Source organism: Eptesicus fuscus, chromosome 6 (assembly GCF_027574615.1).
Source record: "Eptesicus fuscus isolate TK198812 chromosome 6, DD_ASM_mEF_20220401, whole genome shotgun sequence".
Lineage (NCBI taxonomy): Eukaryota > Metazoa > Chordata > Mammalia > Chiroptera > Vespertilionidae > Eptesicus > Eptesicus fuscus.
Genome location: NC_072478.1, coordinates 106,425,276 through 106,447,370, shown reverse-complemented (window position 1 = coordinate 106,447,370; position 22,095 = coordinate 106,425,276). Strand labels below are relative to the sequence as shown.

At 61.9% G+C, this 22,095-nt stretch overlaps 1 protein-coding gene across 1 annotated transcript; it reads right to left on the bottom strand.

The window, feature by feature from the left end:
* Nucleotides 1-1,351: 1,351 nt before the first annotated feature.
* MMD2 (monocyte to macrophage differentiation associated 2) lies at nt 1,352-20,657 on the bottom strand. Its single transcript, XM_054716757.1, has 7 exons — nt 20,614-20,657; nt 10,523-10,604; nt 9,493-9,653; nt 8,306-8,380; nt 6,683-6,784; nt 6,095-6,164; nt 1,352-1,555 (listed from the first exon to the last, which is right to left on the bottom strand). Exons 1-7 carry the CDS (start codon nt 20,655-20,657, stop codon nt 1,352-1,354), a joined length of 738 nt encoding a protein of 245 aa, XP_054572732.1.
* Between the last annotated feature and the right edge of the window lie 1,438 nt (nt 20,658-22,095).

Genomic DNA, 22,095 nt, shown 5'->3' with positions numbered 1-22,095 from the left:
TCAAAAGGTTCCAGGGCACAAAGGGGAGCTCGGGGAAAAGGCAAGCGCCACGGCCCAGGAGAGGGGCGCAGGCACCAGGTGAGGAGTGAGCAGTGGCCACGGGCGAGGCCCAGGTCAGGACCCAGCTCCCAGCTCGGGCCTTCGTCCCCTCAGCACCCGGAGCGGCCTCCCGTCTGTGGGCGGAGTCAGGTGATTGAGCGCGGGCTGGACACACGACTCAGAGGCCGCGCGCCCTGAAAGGCCTGGGACTGGCCGGGCGGGGCAGAAGGCCTCCTGTCTGCACCCCCCCACCCCCGTGGGGAGCCGGACACTGAGGCTCGTCTGACTCGTCAGGGATCCTACATCCAGGGACTCAGATTCTGCAGACCCGGAGCTGGGCGGGGGCCTCCCAGTGCCGTCTGTGTGCCAGGTGTGCAGGCTGGCGCTGCCCCCGGCCCTGAGGCGGGGCTGCTCAGGGCTCCAGAGGTCGGGGTGCCCTCCCTCTGTGCGGGGGGGGGGGGGGCTCCCAGGGCCACTGATCGCACCGAGCGAGACCCTGAATGTTAGTGTCAGGAGCCCTGGTCTGCAGCAGGCAGGCAGGCCCGATGCGCTGCATCCGGTGCATGGCTCTCGAGCTCCCCGGCTTCTGGGCGTGAGACGACGTGGCCACGTCATGGCCCAGCTGCTCCCCTCCCGCCGAGGACCGGCACAGAGGGCCAGGGCAGCTGGTGGGCCCCGTGACCTACCCCGCTCCTCTGCCCACTCCAGGAGCTTCCCAGGAAGGGACCAGGGGGCGTGGAGGCACACAGCCCCACGCGGGGACACTTAACAGCCTGGCCACGTGCCCACCAGGGCCCCCCGCAGGCGCGGTGAAGAGGCGCATCATGAGTGCCAGCCGACTGGTCCGGCTGCCCGAGCACCGGGGGAACCGGCAGCACCAGGCGGCGGTCGGTGGGCGCTGTCTGCCGCGGTCCCCATCCCGCCGTCCCCGCCCTGCCGCCTGGCGGCTCATCCCCGGCCAGGACCTTGGTAGCAGAAAAGGCGGCCCTGGCCACAGTGGGAACCACCGCCCGCCGCGCCCGGTGTCTGGGGACCCGAGGCGGCACGCTGGCCCGGCTCTGCCATCGGCAGGGCAGCCCGCTCCCTCCCGGAGGCGCTAACGTCCATGTGTCAGGAGACGCTCGTCTGGGTAAATGCGTTACAGGGTCCGTCTCCTGCAGCCCTGACCAGCGCTTCCTTTCTCACCTGGCCCGAGGGACGGAGTGGCCGCCACCGGAGGCGACGTCGGACCATCACCGTCCGCGGACGGCAGCGCCCGGGCCCGCGCGGGGCTGGAGCTCGCAGGAAGGCTTCCATGGCGCCTCGGGCCGCCTCACTTGGCCACCTTGGCCTGCAGGGTGCTGGGCAGGTAGAGGTACCTCCAGATGGCGTAGTAGTGGGTGCCGGCACCGAATGCCACGAAGAGGTGCCAGATGGCGTGGGCGAAGGGCACCCTGCCGTCGCTCTTGAAGAACACGGTGCCCAGGCAGTAGAAAGCCCCTCCGGTCACCAGCTCCCACAGGCCCTCGGTGTTGGGCTGTCGGCAGGGATGGGGTTCAGGGGGGGGGGGGCGGAGTCAGAGGAGCGGCCAGCAAGGTGGGGAGCGCCCGGCCATTCCCCCCACACCCCGAAAATGAAAAGACCTGGTGAGCCGCCCAGGGTCCTGGGTGGGGCGTCTCGACATCGTGATGTCGCCCCTTCTCCCGAATCGGTTCTCACGTGTCACGCGTTTCTACTAAAATCTCCAGGGACGTCTTAGAGCCTTTTACCTTTCCTCCCAAGTTACCCCTGGCTCCGCCCAACGGCAGTGCGAGCCGGAGCGAGCCAACCGCCACCTCCGGGCTCCCCGAGCACCATCCCACCGCCCACCGCGGAGCAGCCCAGTTCCGTCTGGCTGTTGGCCGAACAAAATGGTATTTGTGCCCTGGCTGGTTTGCTCAGTGGTTAGAGCATCAACCCGGGTTCGATTCCAGTCAAGGGCATGTACCTTGGTTGTGAAGCATCCATCTTATATAAAAACTGCTGTTTGGAATTTTAACCCTGCTGTTTGGCTTCTGTAAATGCTTGCTTGCTAAGACTACTCCCACTTCAGAGAGGCCATTAAACCTTCCCCAGACAAGGTTATCAGTGCTGGTGCCAGGCCAGGCCTTGGCTGAGGTCTCAAGGCCCCAGCACATACGGGCTCTTTAAGAACTTGCAAAGGGGGCCGGAAACACCCCATATTTGGGAGACAAAGAAGGTAAAATCATATAAATAGGGAAAGTTCCTCCATGTTGGGGCCCAGAATTTGAGAGACATTTTCCTCTGGACCCGCGCGTAATAACTGTAACTCCATCTCTCTAAGCATTGCTTGGTTCTTCTCCGGTTTTCTGTAACAGTTGCAGGCTCAATCCCCGGCCTTGGTTCAGGCGTGTGCAGGAGGCAACCAGTTGATGTCTCTCTCACATCGATGTTTCGCTCTGTCTCTCTCCCTCCCTTCCACTCCCTCTAAAAATCAATGGAAAAACATCCTCGGGTGAAGATTTTTTTTAATAAAAAAGGGCTCAAGTGTGGGAGGGAGGGACCGAGGAGCGGGAAGCCGCCGAGCCGGTGCCCAGGTCCCAGGCCCACCGCGTACAGGTAACCCGCATCAACAGTGTGCAGGGTCCTTCCAGAAGCCGTCTCTGCACGCACATACACGTCTGCACACACAGCGTGCACTTCACGGACACACGTGTCCCAGGAAGGCACCACTCGGACCAGGGAACCCCCACCGTCCCGCCTCTGCACACCCATCGCCACTGACGCTGAGGGCGCTCAGCCACCTCCCCGCGCCCCCGGGGCGGCCTCGGCTCCGAGCAGCGCCTTCCGCTCAGGGCTGTACCGTGGCCCCGGGAGGGCTGAGCCTGAGCGTGAGTGACGTCATGATGGTCGCTAGCATCCGACGCTTCTCAGCACCCCGGGCGCCGGCGCAGCACCGGGGCCTCCAGGGGCCACCTCCAGGGGCCACCCTTCGCGACAGCGGCACAGGCAGGTGTCACTGCACGCGACCGTCACAGACACACGCCCACGACATCAAGCAAAGCGAGGAGAGCATGTTGGGGGGGGGGGGGGCCTGTATAGTGTGATCTCATTTTTGTAAAAGAAAAGACAACAAGCCCTGGCTGGTGTGGCTCAGTGGATAGAGCGTCGGCCTGCGGACTGAAGGGTCCCAGGTTCGATTCTGGCCAAGGGCACATGCCTGGGTTGCAGCTCGATCCCCAGTCGGGGGTGTGCAGGAGGCAGCCGATCCATGATTCTCTCTCATCACTGATGTTTCTATCTCTCTCTCCTTTTCTCTTCCTCTCTGAAATCAATAAAGAAATATATTTTTAAAAAAAAAAGAAAAGAAAAGCCAACAAGTCAACACGTCTGCGTAGCCGCAGAGACTTGCGTGAACATTTAAAAATGGGACAGACAGACAAGAAAGCGGTCATGGCGGTGACAGCTGGGCAGCGGTCGTACCGCGGAGGGGTGGGGACTGCTGCTGTTTTACGCTTTCAGACGAGACCTATTCTTTGCAGTGAGCATGCATTTAAACGTACGTTTACTATACAAATGTAAGTACGTACATGTGTATACTTAAATATGTAATATGTGACTTGATAGACACTACATGATTTAATAGATGTAACTTAATATGCATATTAACCCATGTACGCCATAAGCGTCTGTAGATGGGTAAATATTTACAAAAACTTGAGAAGAGGGAGACCTTTGTAAAAAGCCATAAAATTAATTAGATTTTACTTCATAAAATTGTAACATCTGCCAATAATAATAATGTTAAAACAATACTCTTCTCTGGCCCGGCCACATGCCACACGCGTCTATAAAAAAATGTTTTCCCCAAGTGGCAGCCCTGACCAACTTTTAAATCATTTTTCATGAGAATTTTCAGCCGAAAATATTCAAGAACACCCGAATTGTAATATATTTATTGTAGGGAGCAGCTATAGGGTTAAGCCTCAGACTGACCTGCTGGCAAAGCCACAAACAAGTCCCAGCTTAGAGGGCAGAGACCTCTTAGCAACATTAAGCTTGACCTTATGACCTCCCTAGATCCTTCCTGGGTAGCTGATGGGCTGTGGGAGGGGCAGCAAGTGCTGCCAAAACACGTGAAACTCACAAGAACATTGTAACTACGGTGACCACTACCTTGTTTACCTCTGGCTATAAAGCAAAGGCTCAGCTTGCCGTCCGGATCTCTCTGTGGCCGCAGCCAGGCACAGGAGATCCACCGAGCCCCAGCTTATTCTCTTCGTCTGTCTTTTCTTCATCCTTCGCCGCCCCCTCCCCCCACCTCAGGCTCGCCGAACCCTTGGCTGTGCTGGCCTGGCACAATTTATTTTTGTAATATTCATTGCAAATTGATTTTCTAATTAAATTCAAAGTATCGTGGCGTGTGGGGGTGGTTTCCGTTTTGGATGCGTGGTAGTTAACTGGTTAAATAAAAATGAACTTGGGAAAAGCTAACGTATAAAAACGAAAGCAGGTCCCAGGGACAGCGTTGAGCAGGACAGACAATGGGACTGCCAAGTACTCCAATGCGATTAGAGCTACAAGAGGGGACGGTTTGGTATTAGTGCACACACAGGCCCGCCGGCCGGGTGGCTCAGTGGTTGAGCGTCGACCCAGGAACCAGGAGGCCCCTGTTCAATTCCTGGGCAGGTCACATGCCCAGGTTGCGGACTGATCCCCAGTAGGGGGCATGCAGGAGGCGGCTGATGGATGTTTCTCCTTGCTGTTTCTCTCTCTCTCCCTCTCCCTCCCTCTTTCTCAAATCAATACATTAAAAACAAAAACGAGCCCTAACCGGTTTGGCTCAGTGGACAGAGCGTCGGCCTGTGGACTGAAGGGTCCCAGGTTCGATTCCGGTCAAGGGCATGTACCTTGGTTTCAGGGCACATCCCCAGTGGGGGGTGTGCAGGAGGCGGCTGGTCGATGTTTCTCATTGATGTTTCTAACTCCCTATCCCTCTCTCTTCCTCTCTGTAAAAAATCAATAAAAAATTTAAAAATAGATATTAAAAAACACACACACACAAAAAACAACAAAAAACAAAAACGGGCCCATCGTGGAACAGAATTGGAATTTGAGAAACAGACCCTGAACTTAAGAGGAGCGTTTTTAAATGGCTGAGCCTCTGGGGGGACTCACCGTATACAGGACGAACAGCAGTGGGAACACAGAGTTAGAAATGAGAAGTCAACCGTAAAAGAAACGTAAGGAAATATGGGTAAATATTTACAAAAACTTGAGAAGAGGGAGACCTTCGTAAAAAGCCATAAAATTAATAGATTTTACTTCATAAAATTGTAACATCTGCCAATAATAATAATTTTAAAATAATACTCTTCTCTGGCCCGGCCAGTGTGGCTCAGTTGGTTGCAGCACTGAAAGGTGGTGGGTTCGATTCCCAGCCAGGTTCAATTTCCGGCCAGGGCGCATAGGGGAGGCAACCGGTCGATGTTTCTCTCACATTGATGTTCCTCTCTCTCTCTCTCTCTCTCTTTCCCTCCCCCTCTCTCTAAAATCAATCAGCATGACCTTGGGTGAGGATGAATAATAATAATAGTAGTAATACGTTCTGTGGCCTAGGACATTGGTCGGCAAACTCATTAGCCAACAGAGCCAAATATCAACAGTACAACGATTGAAGTTTCTTTTGAGAGCCAAATTGTTTAAACTTAAACTTCTTCTAACGCCACTTCTTCAAAATAGACTCGCCCAGGCGTGGTATTTTGTGGAAGAGCCACACTCAAGGGGCCAAAGAGCCGCATGTGGCTCGTGAGCCGCAGTTTGCCGACCACTGGCCTAGGAGGTAATGGGCAGGCTGAGTTTACTGTGTCCATTTAGCAGATGGAGCAACTGAGGCTCAGAGAGGAGAGGCCCTCAGGGTTAACCCGCCTATGCTATCGCCTCCTTAGGTGGGTCGCGTGGACACACTGAGCCTCAGTTTCCCCTCCTGCCAGAGGAGAGGGCTCCAGGTGACCATCCCGAGTCAGTGTGGGCGCTCCCCGGGCCGACGGAGGCCCCACGCGGGGGGTGGACTTACCATCGAAAGGACGACCACGGCGGGGAGGAAGCCCATGGCCACGTAGCACAGCAGCTCCAGAAGCTTGTACCTGCAGAGGAGAGGCAGCCATGGCGCAGCCGTCACCCCCACCCCCCGCGGGCGCTGGCAGAGCGGGGTGACCTCGGCGGGTCTCATTCTCATCCCTGAGACGCGGTTTCCACGTCGTTATCAGGCCGCGGGCAAACATGACCGCCGACCCCGCACCTTGGCCCATGGGCCCGAGCCCCGCGCTCCAAGGGCCGAGCGGCTGCACCAGCTGACCCCTCCTGCCGTCCTGGAGGTCCCGGCGTCTCTGGCTCCTTCTGCTTCTATACCCGTCTGCCCCTCACCTAACTGCTCCGTCCTGGCGCTCGGCCGACGGAAGCAAACGGGGCCCCGGGGGCTCCGAGCCGCGGCTCCGTGTCTGCCAGCACAGCTGAGGGACGGCAGGTGGCACGTGACGCCTGCAGCGGGTCCAGGAACCCACAGCGTCTTTTAAAAACACGCTCACACTGACGCCGTGGGCTGTGGACCCGTGGCTGTGCCCTCAAGCTCCCGGGCATCCCGGAGGCCCCTCCCCCGGCTTACCGCTCGTGGAAGAAGAAGACATAGACGGTGCCCACGGAGGCCATGACCCAGACCAGCCAGCGCATGTGGGCGGCCCAGGGGCCCAGCTCCCGGAGGTTCAGCCTGCGGAGACCCGAGGGCACAGTCTGAGGGGCCCGGCCGGCCCTGCGGGGCCTGGGGGCTGGCCAGCCCGGGAACACGGTCCCCGCAGATCTGTCCGCGGTGGCTGCAGGGCTGAGACGTGACCTCTCGTGGGAGACGTGTGGAGAGACACAAAGAGAAAGTCACACGTGAGCAGTCAGTAGAGGGAAATGAGCCGCACGGATGTCTGGGCGTGGAGGGGGGGCAGGAGTCTAGCCAGCTGGCGAGGGTGGCGTCCTGATATGCCAAGGTCGCAGGTTCAATCCCCGATCGGGGCACATACAAGAAAGATCCAGTAAACAAACAAACGAAACAGAAGAAACAACCAATAAATGCTCCATGGTCACACCGCATCCCGGCCACCAGCAGGGGGCAGCACAGAGCACTGCTCCGTGGTCACCGTGTCCCCAGCCACCAGCAGGGGCAGCACAGAGCACTGCTCCGTGGTCACCACGTCCCCGGCCACCAGCAGGGGGCAGCACAGAGCGCTGCTCCGTGGTCACCGGGTCCCCGGCCACCAGCAGGGGGCAGCACAGAGCGCTGCTCCGTGGTCAATGCAGGCAAAAGGAATGGAAACCAGGCGCCCACCTGCAAAGGGGCGGAGAGCGGGATCACTCCAGAAACCAGTCTGTCACGGCAGCTGAGCACAAAACAGCTTGACACTCGTCCACACCTAAACAGGCACCTGAGCTGCCTGCTCCTGACCCGCAGGCGCTGCCTCAGGAGCTCAGGCCAACGAGAAGCCGCTGGTGGACGGAGCCCTTCCCGTGGCCTCCGGTTCTCGCCTATGCTCCATGCCCTCCCGCCTACCCACACACGCCGCTCCTCACCAGGGCCTTCTAGGCTTCTAGAAGTCTCCGTCCGCCTGCCTCCCTGGCGTCTGACAGCCTAAACCCTGCGGGGTTCCAGGAGAGAAGCCCAGGCTGGGCAGGTCTGATGGCGCCCACAGGCCGGCAGACAGACAGAGGACAGACAGACAGACAGCAGGAATGGCACACCTCCATCACACGTGTTTGAAAACAACCGCCTTTGTATGTGCAAGCAAAACCTGTTTACTAGCAGACACCCCCACACGCGGGGCGGCCAGGGCACCGTGCGCTGCTGTGAAAAGGAGAGGCCCTCTCCGACGTGCGACGTGGACAGACGTCCCGGCGATGCGCGAAGAGGAGGAAGGCAAACTGCGGGGCAGTGGGCACCGCGTCCTTCCTCCGTGTTCAAGTCGGAGAGAAGTGGTATAAACGTTCACTTACACACATACCCTCTAAGGATGCACGGTGCGTATGCGTGTGTGCATGGATAGTCACGTATGCACATGTGTACACACACACGCCGTTTCATGCGGGAAATCGCTGGGCGCACAGGGCAGCCGGCACTGAGAGCTGGTGAGGGCGGCGGCCGCCTCGCTCTCTGTGCCGTCGGCGTGGTGCCCGCCAATACAAAGAGCGATTGGAACAAGGACAGGAAGGGAGTCAGCCCGTCCGCGTGTGGCCGCGGGGCACTCACCAGGGCGCGTAGGAGGCCGCTATGAAGAAGTAGATGACCATGCGGTCACACATGTGCAGGCAGCGCTCCACCATCCTGGGCAGAGAAGGCGGCGTCACCAGCGGCCCGGCAGCGCGGGCCCAGCGAGGGCCTGGGCGGGGCGCGCCTGTCCAGCCACCCCCTCGGCCTCAGCGACCAGGCTCTCAAGCCAGGCTCCCCACCCCGGGGATCAGCTGCAGCCGCCCGGGGTCCCTCAGAGGGCCCTCCTCTCCTCCCCTCGGCATTCCTATCGCACATCCTGGGCTTTCGGGGGATGGCAAGTGACAAAAGAATTCTGTGGCTAAAATGCAAAACTATTCAACTCTGTGCCCCGCCCTGGCCGGTGTGGCTCAGTGGATAGCGAGTTGGCCTGTGGACTGAAGGGTCCCGGGTTTGATTCCGGTCAAGGGCACATGCCTGGGCTTGGTCCCCACGAGGGGGCGTGCAGGAGCCAGCCGACCAGTGATCTCTCTCATCATTGATGTTTCTCTCCCTCTCTGAAGTCAATAAAAATTTATTTTTAAAAAAAATTTTTTAAAAATTACTGGTGCTTTTTTTGTTTTTTTTTTTAAATATATTTTATTGATTTTTTTACAGATAGGAAGGGAGAGGGACAGAGAGTTGGAAACATCGATGAGAGAGAATCACCGATCAGCTGCCTCCTGCACACCCCCTAATGGGGATGTGCCCGCAACAAAGGTACATGCCCTTGACCGGAATCGAACCTGGGACCCTTCAGTCCCCAGGCCGATGCTCTATCCACTGAGCCAAACCAGCCAGGGCTATTTTAAAAATAAAATAAACTCTGTGCCCCCAAAAGACCCTCTGGATTCTGGCTTTGTGGTTTCATGCCCAGGCTCTGGGGCCAGAAGGCCTGGGTTCGAATCCCAGTCCAGCGCTTAGGGCCTGTGACCCTGACCAAGTCCCCGCCCTGCTCGGGGCTCCGTCCCCGCCTTGTAACAGGGGGGCCATCAGCCATCAGCGATCTTCGCAGGCGGCTTGAGGGCTGGGTGGGTGCAGACGTGCAGGACAGGAAGTGCTCAGCAGACAGCTGAAACTCTGCCTCCCCTCCCCCTTGGCCAGGTCCCCCCCTCCCCCCGCAGCGGCTCCCCTCCGCCTTGGCCAGGTCCCCCCGCAGCATGCCCTCCCACGGGCCGGCGGCTCGGTACCTGAGGTGGCCCTTCTTCCAGGAGACCGTGTGGAACACGGTGGACACCACGAAGAGCCCGCACAGGCCGAGGCCGTAGATCCAGGCGGAGACGGTCTCCCAGGCGTCGTCCGACAGCAGGTAGAGGTTGGAGCTGCCGAGGAAGCTGGGGATGATCCAGAGCTGGAAGCGGGGGTGCAGGCAGCGCTGGCTCGGCGTCCAGGGCGGTCCAGGGCGGCCGGAGCTCTCCCTCCCTCCCTCCCGCCCCCGGCCGGGATGCCCTAACCTGCGCGTCCAGAGTGGGAGCCGCCAGGCACGGGCGGCTGCGGAGCACTGAAACGTGACTTGTGCCAGTGAGAAAGGAATTTTTTTAAAATATGTTTTTATTGATTTCAGAGAGGAAGGGAGAGGGAGAGAGAGAAACATCAATGATGAGAGAGAGTCATTGACTGGCTGCCTCCTGCACGCCCCCCACTGGGGATCGAGCCCGCAACCCAGGCATGTGCCCTTGGCCGGAATCGAACCTGGGACCCTTCAGTCCGCAGGCTGACGCTCTATCCACTGAGCCAAACCGGCCAGGGCTGGGCAAGGAAGTTTACATTTTATTTCATTCAGTTGATTTCAGTGTCAGTGTCCACAGCCACCGAGGCCAGGGGCTGCCCCACAGGACGGAGCCCGGGAACAGGCAGCCGGGGCCCCGCTCCAAGGGGCCGCTCCGGCCGCTCCCTCCGCTCCGGTCCCCGGGTGCCCGGCCCGAGGTCCCCAGGCGCACCCGAGCCGCAGCCTCCGCCTTGTCACCCGTGCGGTCCCACCATGTCCACGGGGAAACCCTCCTTCTCCAGGCCTTGGTTTACGGCCACTCCCCGGGAGAAGCCCAGGCAGAGGCCGGCTCGGAGCCGCGGCTCACCCTGCTGGGGCCATGGGGGCGAGGAGCAGGCCGTGGGCATCGCGTGGGCATCGCGTGGGGCAGACACAGAACCTCCCCGGGCGAAGAGGCCGTCCCCCACCCCGGCCTGGAGTGCCCCTCAGCCCCCAGCCCGGGGCCCACTCACAGCGTGGGTGGCGCAGTTGGCCGCATGCTCGTACTCCGTGGGCCGGTACCTCTTGTGGGCGGGGACCCGGTGGTTCATGAACCTGGAAGGAGAGGCACCTCCTGGAGCTCGGCCCCTGCGGCGGGAAGAGGGGGTCCCTCTCCCGCTCCCCCCCACAACGCTCTCTCTATTACACGTCTCGTACTCTCCAATGCCGGACCCCAGGGTGTCACGGAACTCGGCTGAATGTCGGGGTGCTGTTCTTTCCTTTACCGTCACTGACATACAGCAGAGCTCCCCAAGGGCACGCCTGACGGAGGGTTACTCTGCGCACGTGACCACCTCCCGGGGGAGACAGAGCTCATACCGCACCCCTCCAGCCCTTCCCAGGGGGACCTTCCCCCAAGGAGACCACCTCCCCCGGCCCTCGAGGATGAGGTCCCGCACTGCCTACCGATGGGAACCGCAGCACCAAAGCACGCCCCCCCCCCCCGCCCCGAGACCCCAGTCATTACTGTGAAGACCACAAAATGGAAATGAGTGCAGGGCTCAGAACACAGGGCTCGATGCAGGGCAGTGCACGGAGCATTTATCGAGCGCCTTCTGTATGCTGGGGCCGTGCCAGTACAGTGCACGGAGCATTTATCGAGCACCCTCTGCATGCTGGGGCCGTGCCAGCACAGTGCATGCAGCACTTATCGAGCGCCTTCTGTATGCTGGGGCCAGGCCAGTACAGTGCACGGAGCACTTATCGAGCGCCTTCTGTATGCTGGGGCCGTGCCAGTACAGTGCACGGAGCACTTATCGAGCGCCTTCTGTATGCTGGGGCCGTGCCAGTACAGTGCACGGAGCATTTATCGAGCACCTTCTGTATGCTGGGGCCATGCCAGTACAGTGCACGGAGCACTTATCGAGCGCCTTCTGTATGCTGGAGCCATGCCAGTACAGTGCACGGAGCATTTATCGAGCGCCTTCTGTATGCTGGGGCCATGCCAGTACAGTGCACGGAGCATTTATCGAGAGCCTTCTATACGCTGGGGCCATGCCAGTACAGTGCACGGAGCATTTATCGAGCGCCTTCTGTATGCTGGGGCCATGCCAGTACAGTGCACGGAGCATTTATCGAGCGCCTTCTGTATGCTGGGGCCATGCCAGTACAGTGCACGGAGCATTTATCGAGCGCCTTCTGTATGCTGGAGCCATGCCAGTACAGTGCATGGAGCATTTATCGAGCGCCTTCTGTACGCTGGGGCCATGCCAGTACAGTGCATGGAGCATTTATCGAGTGCCTTCTGTACGCTGGGGCCATGCCAGTACAGTGCATGGAGAATTTATTGAGCACCTTCTGTATGCTGGGGCCATGCCTGCACAGTGCATGGAGCACTTATCAAGCACCTTCTGTACGCTGGGGCCGTGCCAGCACAGTGCACAGAGCACTTATCGAGCGCCTTCTGTATGCTGGGGCCATGCCAGTACAGTGCACAGAGCACTTATTGAGCGCCTTCTGTATGCTGAGGCCATGCCAGTACAGTGCACAGAGCACTTATCGAGCGCCTTCTGTATGCTGAGGCCATGCCAGTACAGTGCACAGAGCACTTATCGAGCGCCTTCTGTATGCTGGGGCCGTGCCAGTATAGTGCACGGAGCATTTATCGAGCGCCCTCTGCACGCTGGGCCCGTGCCAGCACAGTGCATGCAGCACTCATGCTGTCCGCGGCGTCCTGTTAGCCCAGCTGACCGAGTTTGAGGAGCACTTCCCGCACGCGCCCAGGAGCGTTAGCTGAGCACCTACCACGTGCGGGGGTGGTGGATGCTCTCAGAGCACAGAGGAGGACAGATAGAGTGCTCCTTCTCCCCCGGTCCGAGCACCATGCCGGGGCGGATTAAACGCTGGGTTTATGGTCACAGAGAAGGTGGGGGACCCACCCCTGGAAGTGGGGAGCCCACAGAAGCACAGCCTCCCAGGAAACCAAAGCCACCAGCCCATCAGCCCCCCGTCTTCGCAGGTGGCCCTGGAGGACGTCCGTGGCCACGGCTGGCTTATTAAATAATACGTATTGACACGGCGGGTAGTGTCCCCCAAAATTCCGACATTGCAGTCTGAACCCCCAGAGCCCGAGAGTGTGGTCCCACGTGGACTCAGAGCTGCTGCAGGTGTAACTCACGAAGACGCGGTCACTGCAGGGCGGTCCTGCTCCGATAGGACTGGATCCTCATAAGAGGGAGACGGAGCCACGTGACGTCGGGGCAGAGATCGGCATGATTCGTCCACAAGCCAGGCGGTCGGCCCGCCAGAAGCTGGGGGACAGCCCCGCGGACGCCCTCGAGCCTCTGGGGAACCGGCTGCCCACACCCTGCTCTCTGCCCTCGAGCCGGGGAGTGAAGTTCTGCTGTTGTTTTGTTTTTAATATATTTTTATTGATGTCAGAGAGGAAGGGAGAGGGAGAGAGAGAGAAACATCAATGATGAGAGAGAATCACTGATTGGCTGCCTCCTGCACGCCCCACACTGGGGATCGAGCCTGCAACCCAGGCGTGTGCCTTTGACCGGACTCGAACTCAGGTCTCACACCATTACCAGGCCCGGCCTGGCTGTCCTCTCCCCGTCTGGCCCTTTAACAAACACCACCCAAGCCCCCAACGTGCCAGCCACCCCGGTTCGAGGGTGATGACACGGCTGCCGTGGCAACCCAGGATGGATGGGCAGTTACTCCTTTACTTCTGGGCCCCACAAAACTTTCCTTGTCTCCCTCCCACCCCACCCCGTGCGGCGGCAGCTCCTGAATGCCCACAGCGACAAAGGCGGCGAGAGGAAGCCAGGCCGGGCGGCAGGGCCAGGCCGGGCAGTTGCCCAAGAATCCGGTTCCCACAGCCCAGAGCCAGCTCTGCTCCTGCACCCGGGCCTGGTCTCTCGCCATGACCTCTGCGCAGGCGCTTTAAGAGGACAGTGAATTCATCTTTGTTTTCATTTTCCTCCTAATTTACATACGTAAAATTCCTTTTTCCTTTTTTGCTACCGTTGCATGGGTTTTGCAAACGTAGAGTCGTGTAGCCATCACCACCCTCAGGACCCTTCATCGCCCCCAACGCCCTCATGTCCCTGGTCCCCAGCCCGTCCCCACAGCTCCGTTCTCTGTCCCCACAGCTCCATTCTCTGCTTTTCCAGAAGGTCCCATGGGAAGTGGGGCCATACAGGAGTCCTAAGCCTTTTTTTTTTTTAACGTCTGAAGAGGATTTATTGTATCAAGTCCAAGTGCATTCTTAGGAGAGAGGAAACGCTTTGAATGCCACATGGGATTTCCTCATTTTTCTATTCAAAACGTGAAGACAAACGTGCTTTCTACCGTAAAGACATGGGCCCCCTCGCTGTAACTGCCAGCCCCGGCCATGCCTCCCAACCCTCCCTCCTGCGGCGGCTCCTTCCACCCGGCTCCCTGGGTGCGGGGTTCGCGGAGCTGTGAGGTGGTCCCGCCCTCACTGTGGGAATATGCCATTGTGCACACACGTGACGGCCTGTGTATCGGCCCCGGCAGGCACGGGGGCCCTCTGCACAGCGGAAATGCACAGCCAGTGCAGCATGTTCTCCAGCAGAGGCGGGGCCAGAGGTGGCCTTTGGGGCTTTGGGAACTTCTCAAGGGGCTGATGCTCCCAGCAGGCACCGCCGGGTACCCGCAAGGAGGGACGCGGCCTTCCCGCCTCCTCTCCGGGGAACAGATGACCACGCGGCCACCGCGTTTGGTGGGGGTGGGAGGGCGACTCGGCGTGGAGGAGCCAGATGCCGGCAGGGAGGCGGCACAGAAGGGGAGTCCCCCCTGGGCTGGAGAGGCAGGGGCTTTGGAGCCAGGCTCAGCTGGGCGGGACATCGCTGCAGTCACCGCGCTGCTGTGTGACCTACGGGAAATGACTGCACGTCTCTGGGCTGCAGCTTCCTTCTACGTAAAAAGATATAATAATAGCAGCTCGCCTGCAGGTACCATGGAATACTACGGCTCAGAAGCCCACACGGGGCGCCTGGCACACAGCGGTGCTCAGAGGATGGGCGATCTTTTCACCGCTCCCCGGACAGCTCCCCCAAAGAGCCCAGGCGCCGGTTCGCTCTGGTCCGTGACGCACCCGGGTGCTTCACATAGTGCGTCCCTGTAAAGCCCAGCCACCCCGGCACAGTAGATGCTGTCCCCCACTGTCCCCCACGCTGAAGACGCGGCGACAAGAGTTAGGCCAACCGTCCTCAGCCTTGGTCCCTCACTCAGAATCACGACGCCGGTTAGTGAGGTTCAGTGGCTGAGCATCGACCTGTGAACCAGGAGGTCACAGTTCGATCCCCGGTGAGGGCACTTGTCCGGGTTGGGGGCTCGATCCCCCGTGGGGAGGGTGCGAGAGGCAGCTGATCCATTATTCTCTCTCGTCATTGATGTTTCTAGCTCCCTCTCTCCCTCTCTCTTCCTCGAAGAAATCAATAAAAAAAAAAATTTTTTTTAAAGGATCACCTGGAAAAGAGATGGATGGATGGAGAAACTGTGGTCCATCCAAACCATAGGATGCTAGTCACACCGGACCCCAGGGGCACAGAGCGAACCCACCGGGCTCAGCAGGCCCGCAAACAGGGTTCGACTCGCTCGGCGACGCGGTGGGGTGGCAGAGGCTGCCTGGCGTGCTGTGTGCGAAGGGCTCTGCGTGTGAATCCAGGCCTGTCGGGCGGGGAAGGAAGGTGGGGATGAATCAGCCATGTGTGCCATGGGCACAGGGCGGGCACGAGGCAGCCGCCCTGGCTTAGGAGTCCCAGATGCCTTCCCTGGCCGCCTCCTCTCCGAACCTCGAACCTGGTGACGACCCCGCGTGGGGAGCAGGGCTGAGGGCAGGTCTCCCTCCGCACAGCGACTCACACGTTAAACAGAACCAGGGCGTGGTGGGGCGGAGCCTGGCACCCAGGCCTCTGGACTGGGCTTTCTCCTTGCCCCCACACCCACTGCCTCCCGGCCCTGTCAGTGGTCCTGACGGGACGGTCTGCCGGCAGTCTTTTACACTCTAGTATAATGTACTGGGCACCTCTCCAGGTGGAGGCCTGCTTGCGGATCTGGAGGCAAAGGAAGGGAAGGCACAGGGCTCCACCCCAGCTCCTGAAATACTGCCTCCCTGGCTAGTGCCCAGTGCAGCCCTGACCACAGGTAGCCAGCCCATAACCCCGCCCCCTGAACCCTGCCCTTGTCAGTCCCTCCCACCTTGGAAAGTCCACACCAAGACTCCCAGGTCCCGGAGGCCAAGGCAAAGCCCAGGAGAACCCCGAGCACAAGTGCCGGTGCCAAGGCCAGGAGCAAAAACGCCGGCAGCTTCGGCGTGGGCGGGAAGGCCCGCTGTCCGGGAGGGGGGCGGGCACTGAGCCTTCACCAAGGTTCCTCTGTGCAGAAGTCCCTCTCCCTCTCCTCAGCCGAGAACCCCCGGCCTTCAGGACGCAGGTCGAAGGGCCCCCTGGGAGCGCTCCCTGATCCCTGCCCTCACGCCCCATGCACACCGGGCGGCCTCTGCCTCCTCTCCCTCCCTGCACTCATCCCTCCTTCCTCCGTGGAGCGGCCTCGGCTGTGGCTCCTCCCCCGGCCTCCCCCAAGTGCCTGTGGGACCCCATCCCAAAGCACGAGGTGCGTCCGCCCCGCACTGCACACGGGCCAGCTGTGCCCGGGGGACTCGGGCAAGGAAGCCAATAACCCATCCTCTCGGAGCACCGATTAAGCCGTGATTAATCCATCCTCTCGAGCATCGATTAAGTCGTGCAGACTCCAGATGACATGTGGGGACAGTCCGGCCTTCAAACCCCTCTGGAATTCCTGGAATGGGCAGGCTCCCGAGACATGGGTTGATCCAGCCAGGACAAAGGTCATGCCCAAGGTCACACCATCCCAGCTGACTCGGAAAAGCAGAGGGTGTGACAGGGAGCACCGGAGGCGAGACGGGGGCGGGGGAAGTGTCATTTTCACTGAGTATAGAAGTTTCCAGAAGAGGAGGCCTGGAGGATAAAGCCAGGGCCGCGGCTAAAGGGGACGTGAAGGGGTTCCTGCGGTGGGTTTCGGGCACGGGCAGCATCGGGCGTCCGGTCCCAGGGGCGCCGAGCTGTGGGCTGCGGTGGGAAGGCCACCTCCCCGGGCGCAGCGGGTGTCCGGGGTGACGGACGGAGCAGGCTCCTGGCAGGGCGGTGCGGGTGCTCTCCAAACCGCTGCCCTGGGCCCGACAGCCCCGCAGCCCCTCTGGCCCGGGCGGGCCAACGTGCTGACCCCACCTGTCCACGCCGGTCCACACCCCGGCGCCTCCCTCCGGCCTGGGCCGAGCACCCCGCCGCCCTCCCCTCCCCTCCCAGCAGCCGGGCCAGCCTCGGAGCTGCAGTCTCTCCCGGACCCTCTGGCCTGGGCCGGGGGCCGGAGCCCCCCGAGAGCAGCCGGGCTCCTGTCCGAGAGGGGCCAGGCCGGGGAAGCTGCGGCCACTCCTTCCGGCGGGGCCGGTGCCTGGTGGTGGCAGCCGCGTCCCCGGAACAGAGGAGCCACAGAGATCTGTCCCGCAGACAAAGGGGGTCTGTCTGTCTGTCTGTCTCCCAGAGGCGAGGGCAGCCCAGGGCCCTTTGTGTCCACTCATGAACCCCGGCTCCGGGACGGCCGGCGGCGTCCTGGCTCAGTCCTTGGGAAACAGAACCGGACACACAGCACCTGGGCCGGCGCCACCTCAGAACTGAAATCGGAATCCCAGGAGAGAGAGCCGGGGACAGGAAGGGGACGCTGAGCAAGGGTGGGGAGGGCCACGGCGGGCCAGGGCCGAGGGCCGCGGGCACAGCGCCCCCCACAGGTGTGCGCCCGCGGACTGACCAGCTCACCACGTGGGTGTCCAAGCAGCGGACCAGCGGGGGACCCCGGGGCTGGAACCGCCCGCCCACCCTGCTCCAAGGGCCTAGGGTGCGGGGCCCGGGACACCTGGAGGCGGACTGTCTGGACCGAGGGTGCGTGTCTGCACTGCTGCTGGCGGGGCTCCTGGGTCACCCACTTCCTGTCTCTCCTGCACCTGTCAGCGCAGGTCTGCAGCCCAGGAGGGCAGCCAGCGGCCCACCCCGCGCCATGGCAGCCATCACCGGGCACCCCGGTGGCCAGTCCACGCACATCTCCTCCCAGCGTCCGCCCAGCACTCCCACGGGGAAGCACCCCTTCCCCGTTGCGCACGTTTCTGCCCCACACGCCCCACCCCGGCCGGCACACGCCCCGGCCTCCCAGGCAGGCTCTGCCCCGGAGCCGTTTCTCACACGAGGACGTGAGCTCGGAGAGGGCAGGGAAGGGGCGTGGTCAGCCCTGTGCCCAGCGCCTGGCACACCTGGCCTCGGCGATGGCCGACCCCTAAGGCGCGGATGGGATGCGGACTCAGATTGGGTGCCGCCCCGGGCCCGGTGAGGGAGTGATGTTCCTTGTCTGACCTCGGACAACTGGAGCCCCACCTTCCCCACGGCCCCTCCTGCTTGGCCCCAACTGAGGACTTCAGCGGGACAGTCATCCCCAAAATCAGACCGGGGTCCTCCCAGCCCCTCCTGGCTTCCAGTGCCCCGCCCGGTGACAGAGCTGTAGGCGGGTCCCTGAGAAGTGGGGCCTGAGGGTGCGGGTACTGAGCCCAGGACCAGTCCCTCTCGGTACGAGCCAAGTCCCGGGTCTGCGAGGGCCAGGGTCTGCGGGACCGGGGTGTGTGGGGACCAGGGTCTGGGAGGACCGGGGTCTGCGGGGACCGGGGTCTGCAGGGACCGGGGTCTGTGGGGACTCGGCCTCATCAGACTTCCTCCAGCCTCTGTCAGCATCGCACCTGGGCCCACGGGACATCCGGCAGCCGGGGTTTGGGGGTTGGGGGCGCCAGCGCCCATGGAAGCTAAGTAACAGGCTCAAGGGCGCCTCACGGGGCCACACAGACATGTAACATTCCCATCACGGCAGAAATCTCTTAAAGAGCCCGCCCAAAGAATTAAAAGGAAAATAGTAATTTTTAAAACCCTTATGAATGTAAATTAAGAATGTTAATGCCCTAGCCAGTTTGGCTCAGTGAGTAGAGCATGGGGCTGCGGACTAAAGGGTCCCAGGTTCGATTCCCGCCAAGGGCACAGGCCCGGGTTGCGGGCTCGATCCCCCCCAGTGGGGGGCGTACAGGAGGCAGCCGATCAATGATTCTCTCTCATCATTGATGTTCCTATCTTTCCTCTCTGAAATCAATTTTAAGAACACATTTTTTAAAAAAGGAAACGGATGGCCTGAGAGCTATACTCTGCAAACAGAGGTGGTTACGGCGGTCCCGTGTGGTGTGGGAGAGGAAGAACAGGGACTCAGAGTCCTTCCTGCAGGCCGGCTCCGGCCGGTGGGTGCCAGGGAAGTGCTTCCAAAGGGCCTGGCGGGCGCCTGGGGGCCGCCCACCCGTGTGGGCGTGGCCCACAGAAGCCCCGCCTCCCCCATCCCTCCCCCAGCCGCTGTCCTGTGGACAGACAGGGTTAAACTGTTCAATTCACACAATCACGCAACCTTTATTAAGGACTAATGTGTGGACTGCACGGGAACGGAAACGGTTCTCACCAATGCACCCCACTTCCTCACGGGGCTCCCCACCAGGAAGATGCATCGCCCGAGTATGAGCAGCGCAGGGCCCCGCCCCGCCCCCAGGGGCCCTCTCTGCCACTCCAGGGGCAGCGCTGGGTCCCCTCTGCCCGTCATTTACACCAACTTCCTGTCTTCCCAGGGACCGGAGGCCCGAGGCTGACCCCTGTGGAAGGTCACGCAGCAGGTGCGGAGGGTCAGAGCGGCCTCCAGCCCTGGGCTCCCCCACACACTCAGGCCAGCACGCCCCCAGGCCCCGCTCCCACCAGCACCAGGGCCTCGAGGACCCCGGGGAGGGGTGCGGCCAGCCCCTCCCGCCTTCGGACCAAGAGCGAGTGGGCAGGGACTCATCCTCATGCCCCTCCTCTGCGTGGCCACTGTCCCCACGGCAGGCGCCCCCCAACTTCATGAAGGAGACACTCAGAATCCCCCCACTCAGAAAAGCCTGGTGAGCCTGGGGGAAGGAGCAGCCCTGCCCCCGCCACGCTCGCAGGGGCCTCTGTGCAGCGGTGCTCAGCCTGGCCCGGACATTAGAAACTTAGGGCACCAGGGACCCCAGCATGAGCCACGTGGACGTGCATGTCACATGGATGCCAGCATGGCTCCAAGTCAGCTCCTGCCACTCCGCCCCAGGCAGAGACCTGAGGGGAGGGTAAGAGGGGGGAGGGGGAGGGTAAGAGGGGAGAGGAGGGTAAGAGAGGGAGGAGGGAAGGGTAGGAAGGGAGGGGGGAGGGGGAGGGTAAGAGGGGAGGGTAAGAGGGGAGAGGAGGGGAGGGTAAGAGAAGGGAGGGGGAGGGTAAGAGGAGGGAGGAGGGAAGGGTAGGAAGGGAGGGGGAGGGGAGGCTAAGAGGGGGGAGGGGGAGGGTAAGAGGGGAGGGTAAGAGCTGAGGGGCAGGGCAGGATGGGGGGGGGAGGGGGAGGCCCAGGCTGCATTCCCAGGACCGCCTGTCCTCCGGGGACCCCTAGGGGCTGAAGGGCAACTTCAGGAACGGGTTTCACCCCGGCTTTCAGGTAAGCCCATCCCCCCAAACTCTTCCTAATTGTGCCCCCGCCCCCACTGCCCCTTAAGGAGGAGTCAGAGAGTCCTTCATCACCATTTAAGGAGAAAGTGAGCCTCGGGGGCCCAGGACCTCACTGTGAAGAGCCGCCACCTACAGGCAGCTGCCGGGGACCTGAGCCTCAGTTTCCCCACTTGCTCTGAGGGGGCGGGGCGGGGTACAGGCGGGGGCACCGAGCGGACAGCCCCGCCGGGCAGACCCGAGCGGTTCCTGGGCTCCGCGCGGCGCCGAGCGCTTTCGGGGATCAGCGCCCTAATCCCCGCGGGACCGGGGTGGGGCCGCTCACTCCCCGCCGCGCGCCGGGGCGGGAGGTTCAGAGCCGTGAAGCCACGCGCCTCAGGCACCGCCCGAGCGGGGCGCTGGGGACCCCGCTCCCCGAGTCCGGGGCGCACAGCCGGGCGCGGAGCCGCTGGGGAGCTCCGGGCGGCGGCAGCGCGGGGACCCCGCCCGGCCCCGCTCACCTGGCGAACTTGGTCTTCTGGAAATCCGGGAGCCGGGGCAGCATCGCGGCCGAGGACGCGAACTCGGCGGCCGGGGAGGGAGCGCGCGGCGGGGCGCGGGGCGCGGGGGCCGGGAGCCGCCGACGCAAATCCCGACCAGATGGTGGCGGGGCGGGCGGGGCGGGCGGGGGGCTCCCGGCCAATCGCCTTGGCGCCTCCCTGTGCGGGGCGGACCCTCGCCGGAGGTTGGGGGGTCAGCGGGCGAGCGGCGGGGGTCTCCTTTGCCGGTTCGCTCCGCCCCTGCGCGGTAGATTCCAAGTCAGAAGGCGGCGGCCCTGGAAGCGGGGACCCCCCTGCGCGCCCGGCGTGGCCGCCCCCCCAGTGCACCTGTAGCTCGCGCTTCCCCACCGCCAGCGCCACCCGCCTGGTCTCTTTAGGGCGCGACGACCCCAAAGGATCCGCCCCAATGAATGGCTGCAGTCTCCGGGGACCCCCCACCATGGGGCTGTGACTCTGGGGACCCTCCGGACCCCAAGACACCGACACACGCATTTGGCTGCCGGAACCCGGGGTACCGGGGAGCTGCCCGCGCCCTCTGCGTCTCCGAAATCCAGCTTTCTCCTGTGGGAAGCCACCTGCTGGGAGCGGTGACACCCTGGGGGGCCGCTGGATAGAAGGACTGATCCCAGAATTAAAGCGCAAGCCCCTCCCTCCCCCCCCCCCCTGCGCGCGCACACCCCTCCCCAGCTCAGCTCCCGCTGCTGTTTGTAGCAGCGCTTTGAGACCCTCCTGCACGTTCCAGAAATCACCCACTCACACCTGCCGCCCCAGGTGCGGAACAGGAGGAGGAAGACAGACTCCCCAGCGCATCTCTGCAGCCAAACGTGGGCCCCGGGGCACACACACCTGTTCCTGGGGAGGACCAGCAGGGCTGGGGGTGAGGGCTGGGGGTGAGAGCTGGGGGTGAGGGCTGGGGATGAGGGATGGGCGTGAGGGCTGGGGGTGAGGGCTGGGGGTGAGGGCTGGGGGTGAGGGCTGGGGGTGAGGGCTGGGGATGGGGGATGGAGTGGAGACGGGGGCGGGGGGCGGGGGGGACGGGATCCAGGGATGTTCACAGGTGAACCCACAGACCCTGTTGATGGATTAGAAGTGGGGGATGGCCCTCACTGGTGTGGCTCAGTGGATAGAGCGTCAGCCTGCGGACTGAAGTGTCCCAGGTTCGATTCCCGGTCAGGGCACATGCCCGGGTTTCGGGCTCAATCCCCAGTGGGTGGCGTGCAGGAGGCAGCTGATCCATGATTCTCTCTCATCACTGATGTTTCTCTCTCCCTCTCCCTTGCTCTCTGAAAAAAATATATTTTTTTAAAAGTGGCTGATGAAGGGGACAGAAGCTTCAGGAATGACCCTCGACGCTGCCACTTGGGAGGTGGGGAGGGGAGGAGGAGGAGACCAGAGGCAGAGCAGCAGGGAGGTGGAAGGTGCCACTGAGCTTGAGGTCAAGGT